Source organism: Candoia aspera, chromosome 8, assembly GCF_035149785.1.
Source record: "Candoia aspera isolate rCanAsp1 chromosome 8, rCanAsp1.hap2, whole genome shotgun sequence".
Classification (NCBI taxonomy): domain Eukaryota; kingdom Metazoa; phylum Chordata; class Lepidosauria; order Squamata; family Boidae; genus Candoia; species Candoia aspera.
The window spans coordinates 13,654,379-13,660,924 of NC_086160.1; the positions used below are offsets into that span (position 1 = coordinate 13,654,379).

The 6,546-nt window shown below is 57.1% G+C and overlaps 1 protein-coding gene across 1 annotated transcript; it reads right to left on the bottom strand.

Moving 5' to 3' along the window:
* Window positions 1-684: 684 nt before the first annotated feature.
* PHOX2B (paired like homeobox 2B) lies at window positions 685-6,228 on the bottom strand. Its single transcript, XM_063310181.1, has 3 exons — window positions 5,670-6,228; window positions 3,906-4,093; window positions 685-1,128 (listed from the first exon to the last, which is right to left on the bottom strand). The coding sequence occupies exons 1-3, from the start codon at window positions 5,908-5,910 to the stop codon at window positions 685-687; spliced, it is 873 nt and encodes a 290-aa protein (XP_063166251.1). The 5' UTR covers window positions 5,911-6,228.
* Between the last annotated feature and the right edge of the window lie 318 nt (window positions 6,229-6,546).

Consider the following 6,546-nt stretch of genomic DNA (forward strand, 5'->3'; position numbering starts at 1 on the left):
TCCTGGGGATCGATTTCCCGGCCATAAACCATACTAAGGCTGAGCTTCGCTCGCGAAAACAAGAGTCAGAACCTCGACTAAAACCTCGCGCTCGAGAGGACCACTAGGGGGCAGCAAACCACGGCCGTTCGGGTGTCTCTCCGCTGCCGTCTAGCGGCCATCCGCGGGCTTGCAGCCCAGAATCGGTACTGTAGCTCCAAGTCTGCGAAGGGAAACGGGCTGCGCCTGGCGAAGACACGGGCCGCTCGGCCACTGGCTGCGCGCCGGCTCCCCAGGGGATCGAGCGAGCACTTGGCTTGGCAGACGAAGAAACGGCCGCGCTTCGGCAGAGCAAGCCGCCCTAACAAGTAGGAGCGGGGGGCGGAGGGGGGGCGGGAGGAGAGAGTTACTTTGCAACAGCAGCGCAGCTTGAGGACCATTGAACTTTTCTGTTAGTAAACCCGGTGAGCGGCTGCGGGAGGGAGGGAGGCCGGTGGCCAGAGAGCCCCAGCGTCGGGCCGTCCGGGAAGAAGCCAACGCCCACGCTCCCGCGGAGGCAACCCCGGCGGGGGAGAGGAGGCCGTCCCGCCGGCCGGTGCGAGCAGGGCGGACGCGTAACGCGAGTCCCGGAGGGGGCGCCCCGGCCTGGCTCGGGAAGGCTCGCCCCGCCGCCGCCGCCGCCGCCGCCGCCGCCGCCGCCGCCCTTCAGAACATGCCGCTCTTCACCAAGGTGCCTTTGGTGCCGTTGGGTCTCTGCAGGGAGGAGAGCACGCTGGCGAAGGGCCCGCCTAAGGAATCCGGGATGGAGGCGATGGAGCCCGGGCCCGGAGCCCAGCCCTGCCCGGGCCCCGCTGCCGCCAAGCCGCCGGGCGCCGCGCCTTTGCCCACCTCCGGCCCGGGCCCGCCGGCTCCCGCGCCGCCCTGGCCCCCGGCGGGGCTGGGGCCGCCGCCTCCGCAGCTGGGCGCCGGGTTGGGGTTCGGCCCCGGGCCGCCCGTACTGTCCGGATCGGTGCTCTTGGCCTCTTTGCTCTCATCGTCCCGCGACGAGTCCGACTTCTTCCCCGAGGAGCCGTTCTTGGCCGCCGCCGCCGCCGCTGCCGCCGCCCTCTCCTGCTTGCGGAACTTCGCCCGCCGGTTCTGGAACCAGACCTGGAGCGGGGAAGAGGAGCGCGCGGCCGGGTTAGACGGCGCCTCCGCCCCGCCGAGCCCACACCCCGCGCAGCCCCTCGATCCGGCCTCACGATCGCGGCCCCCGCCCGGCCCGGCCCCGCCCCGCCCCCGGCTCTCTCGTGCCTGTCGGGAAGCAGCACAGACGCGTGTCGGGCGCCGCGTTCCGACGCGTCCCTTTCTGCCGCGTTCGGAGCTGGGGAAGCTCGGAGCGCCGCGAACACCCGCGACTTGCGAGCTTGGAAAAGCGGTTCTCCGCCTTTATCAGTTCTGGATAGGTTTTAAAGGCGGCTTGTTCCCTGTCTTGAGAGAAAATGCTGGTGCCTCTCCGAAAGACTATCCATTTCCGTTTTGACCATCCTGAAGGAGGGCCGAATAAAAACGAGCGTTTCCAAGAGTCTAAACCGTATCCATGAGCAAAGACCTTTGCCACTAAGGATCTTCTAGATGGTTAGGAATTATTTGTTTCATAAATTCCTCTGCTGCAGAACTAAAGGTACAAATGAAAAGCACAAAAGCCATTTCTTCATTTTGTTACAAAGGGCAGGTTTACATTGTCTTGAGCTCAGAGATGCCCAAGAAACGGCGTTCTGGACTGGACTCAGGGTCTAAAGCAATTTCCTGGCTGTCCAATGTTTTTGACTAAACTGCCTGCAAATTGCAGAACTTCAAGCCTCAACACATCTGAAAGGCACCTGCTTGAGGACGGTTGGTCCAAAAGACCTATCTAACCCCCCCCCCCCAAATCACCTTGAGAAATTGAAGGAAACGAGCAGTTCTAAAAGGAAAAAAAATACTCAAAATAAAGAAGATAATATGGTAGAATTCATTCTTTGTCACAAAATAGTGTAATGGTTATGAATGCAAATAGCTCCTTTACAAAGATTGTACACTGTATTTGTATAGAAAACAGTTGACTTTGCAATCTCATCTCCAGTTTCCGGGGGGAAAGCCCACTGAACTTTGTATAGACGTGGATTAAAATTATGCTGTAAATTCCCAGTTTAGAAATGTCCCAAGATAGTACTAGCTCAGATTATCCTATTTCTCTTTCAATAGCAAACCATTAGTTTCTTTTGGACCCTGTAAACGCACCCAACGAAACAACGCAGAAGCGAAGGATATCACTACTGGATTTATTTCTCATCTATCTGCTGCACAAAAATCCCTCGTGTGAAGTTCAATTCTTGGTGATTTCACAAACCGCTTGGCAACAATGCAGCATAATTTACCTTTTTCTTCTTCACCTTCCCAGTCTCAGCTAAGCTTTGGGATCTCCTGCTAGTGCCCTATTTAAATACCATCTGGTTTGGTTTTTCGAGCTCAGCCAATGATGGCGAACTCCCCTAGTCAGCGAGGCTGAGCTCTAACAGACCTGCTTGGGAGTCCCTTTGGCCACTGATGGACCATTGGCACAGTCTAATGTAATAGTTCATAAGACAGTGTCATGTGTGGATATGTCTGAATGACGGTGTCATGTGTGGATATGTCTGAATGATGGGCACCCAACTGGTCATTCACACCCATCACCTTTGCCCCCAAACGCACACCTTAGTCCTAACTCTAGCGACACGTGTCTTTCTGATCAGCTTCTTCAGCTGATCCTTCATGCTTAATACGACTTTCTGTACAGTTCTCTGATTTACTGGTCACATGCGCGATCTATCCATATGGAGAGCATGTGCAGCTTTATTTGGAAATACATTCCATCATTTCAGTAGCACTGGGGTGCACCAAGTGTGGGCAGGATACAGCCCTGCAGTTTTAATGACCGGTGGTCTTCTTTTGGGAGACACTTCAAAGCAGTGTGTTGTGCCTACAATTAGAATGCCGGATGGATACAGCCGAGTGTGCTGCAAGGATTCTTTACTTCGGAGAGGTAAATCCAAAATCCAGGATAAATTGCTATTGCTGTAGCATATACCATACAGTATGCTTTACTTTAAGACCTTTCCTATTTCAAGTATCCAGATTGCTAATCAAGAAATGAAGGACATCTCATCTGAAACAGATAACAAGAACTGAAGGCAAGAATGAGAAAATGACTCTGATTCACCATTCCTAACTTTGAAATGTGTCTGGAATATTGAGGTCGGCCCTCCCCAGAAGGCTGCCAGTGCATAATGTATCCTGGGCCATCAAAAGCACATGATATGAGCTAAATCAAAAGAAGTGGCCTCTGTGACAGAGGAAAAGTGACACTGCTGGTGTCTGCACAATAATTCCTATCTGTTTTCTGTTTCAAATGGCAGCATCTGGGACCTTGGCTGATCCTGAAGAACCTGGGCAGATCTAGCCTGTCCTTGGGTGGGAGGGAGACCAACAGGAAATGCCAGGGGTGGGACTAGACTCAGAAGAACCAGGGGGAAAACTGTGAAAAAAGACAATGGCAAACCACTTCTGCACTATTGTCAAGGCAGCAACCCGACTATATCCATGGGGAGGCCAGGGATAGCTCCAGACTACAAGGAGCAGTCAAGCCGCGGCTTAAAAATGTGAGTCGGCCTTCCATATCTTGACCTTTTAAGTCTGTTGTGTCGCAACGCAGGAAATGCGTCTTGCTGCGCCTGGCTTCGCGCAGCCCTTGCATCCACGCGTCCCAGGCGTCGCGCATCCCTTTTCAGACGACCTTTGAGGAAAGAGCACGGGAAGGCGCACGGGGGAAGAACGCCAGCGCGGGGCCTCCACGCGCCCTCGTCCCCCCCGCACCGCCGGAGCGCCCCAAACGTCCGTCGCGGGCCGCCGGGGTCCTTCCCTACCTGCACTCGGGCTTCGGTGAGGTCGATCTTCAAGGCCAGCTCCTCGCGCGTGTAGATGTCGGGGTAGTGCGTCTCGGCGAAGACGCGCTCCAGCTCCTTGAGCTGCGCGCTGGTGAAGGTGGTCCGGATGCGCCGCTGCTTCCGCTTCTCGTTCAGGCCGCCGTGGTCGGTGAAGAGCTTGTAGGGGACTGCGAGGGGGAGAGAGGAGAGACGCGATCAGGCGCCGCGCCGAAGCTGACGCAGGCCCGCTCGGCTTAAGGCCCGGCCGTGCGCTCACTCCCGTGGTCCGTTTCCAAAGCGGGCTAAAATGCACGTGTGAATCGTGTCCTCTCGTTCGCACATGCACACGCGCGCGCACACGCAGGAAAGCTGGATTGGGCTCTAATATGGAAGGGGGGGCGGCGGCCTCTTGGAAACACGCGCCGCTCCTCCCGGCTGAACGTGGCTCCGCGACCCTCGGCCGAGCCTGGAATCGAAGCTCCGTTTTATTCCCTCGGAAGCGGGACAGCGCCCATCTTAAAAAGCTGTTCCTGGACGTGACAAGAAAAGCAAAGCCAGCTTGCTGTTTGATTCATTTCTCTTTTTCGTCGTCGTCGTCTTGTCGTCACTTTAGCATTAAACGGGCTTCAATTTTCATAATTTAATTATATAGAATGGCGGGCATACCTACAAATCTAAGGCCAGTTTCGATTAGTCTACGGGAGGTGTAAAAAGGTAAAATTTATTTTTGCATATTGCGTTTATACAGAAAAGGAAGGGGAGGCGGACACCCCGCCTTTGCTCAGCCGCGGGAGGTGATGAAATCGCGCAAATGCCCCTCTCCCCTCGCCTTCCAAGCTAGTTTTGCAAGCGATTAATCACAGCCGAAGCTGCCACTCGCGGGATTCGGCTTTCCGACGGCGGGTGGCCCGCGGGCGTTTAGACGAAAACTCTGCCCTTTCCAAATCGCTTCAAACGGGCGGGATCCGAAGTCGGCCCCCGAAGCGAGACGGTCGCCCTGTCGCTGGGCGAGGCAAGGAGGCGCTCCTCCCTCGGAGGCGACGAAGCAAGAGCCGGGAGGGAGCGACCCTCGCGCCCTCGCTTGCGTGGGGTCAAGCCCTGCAGCTGGACGGGCGTAGTCCCGGGCGAGGGGTCCGAGCCGGCGCCCCAGCGCCTGGCTGTAGCTCCAGCGCCTCCTTCCGGGGGAGCAGCTGAAACCAGGGGATTCCGGATCGGAGGCTGAAAGGTCTCCCCCTCTTCCTCTGCCGGCCTAGCTGCCCTTGCTGGGGAAGGGGGCCCTTCAAAGCGAGCGAGGAGGAGGAGGAGGAGGAAGAGGAGGGCAGCTTTTGGCGCAGAAGGCGGCGGCGGCGAAGCAGCCGCAGCAGCAGCCGGTGTCAGTAATCACCCTCCACTCGGCTTATCTAATTATTCCCCTCGCTTTTCCGTCTCCCTCGCAAAGTAAATAAATTATGCCGATCATTTTGGCAGCTTAAGATAATTTTGTTGGCGGTTTCGGGTGTGACTTCGGATAGTGTAACCGTGTAAGTGAATTACACCCCCCTTTCTCCCCCCCACCCCTCCTTCTCTTCTCCTCTCCTCTCCTTCCCCGCAATCGCTCCTAACGTGATAAATTCTTTCATTTGTGTAAGCAAATTTCGTTTGGTAAATACTAAGCCCGTTGCCATCTTCCAAATGCAATCAAGGCGCGGTTTTAGGCCAGGCTTGGCTCTCCCGCCGCCCGCCCGCCCCCTCCCGAGCGACGCCAGCCGGGCGGAGGGTCCTTACCTGCCGCGTAGGGGCTGCTCTGGTGGTCCCTAAGGGTGCCCAGGCTGCAGGATCCGGGCGTGAGCGACGGGCACCCGGAGGTGGCCCCGAAAGTGGTCCTGATGGGGTTATACTGGAAGCCGCTGGCTTGGCTGCACGAGCTGAAGTCCGCGTAAGCCGAGGCCAGGCTGGACGTGTCCATCCCAGCCATGCACGACTCGTAGGCGGAGGAATTGAGGTAGGAATATTCCATTTTATACATTGAAAAGGCTCGAGCTGGCCCAGCCAAGGGTCGGGGGGCCGGGGCGGGATCGGACTGGCCGAGGGGGGCCGAGGGCAGAGCCGAGGCCGGGGAGAGATGCTCACCGCTCCGCTCTCGCTTCCAGAGTGGCCTCCCCGCCAGCAGCCGAGCCTGGTTTTATGAAAAAACGGCTCCTATGAGCTGCCTTGCCTGAGGTCTCTAGAGCATATAGTCCTCATAATAAACTTGGCTCTTTCCTCTTGGACAATAGCAAAGCGGTGGGTCTGAACGCTGCCGCTTTTTACATGACAATAACTCATCAGTCTATTGGGCTGGCGGGGGGGGCGGCCGCTGGGAGGGGGAGCAAGGAGAGAGTGCAGGAGGGGGAGGAGGGGGAGCGCGAGCGCGCGAGGTGGAGCAGGCGCGCGCGCCCGAGCCGGCCAAGTCCCCTCTGGCTGATTCCTGCATCTCTAATTAGACTTTAATACCGCCCCCCCCAATCGACGTCCCCGCGCCGCCTTCGCAGGCTCTCTTTTCCCCCTGCCCTTTAATTCAATCAGCCTCCTTTGGCAGGAAGGGAAGTTGGGTGACGATTTTCTCCGATCCGATTTGTCCCGGCTTTGAAAGAAAGCCCCCCCCAAAAAAGCACATACACAC

What these genes read in the sequence shown, in the direction of transcription:
- PHOX2B (XM_063310181.1), bottom strand. Translation starts at nt 5,910, where the DNA reads ATGTATAAAATGGAATATTCCTACCTCAATTCCTCCGCCTACGAGTCG. An exon ending in GAGCAGCCCCTACGCGGCAG is followed by an intron (nt 4,094 to 5,669) that starts GTAAGGACCCTC and finishes TCCCCCTCGCAG; the next exon opens with TCCCCTACAAGCTCTTCACC. An exon ending in TCACCGAAGCCCGAGTGCAG is followed by an intron (nt 1,129 to 3,905) that starts GTAGGGAAGGAC and finishes TCCCCGCTCCAG; the next exon opens with GTCTGGTTCCAGAACCGGCG.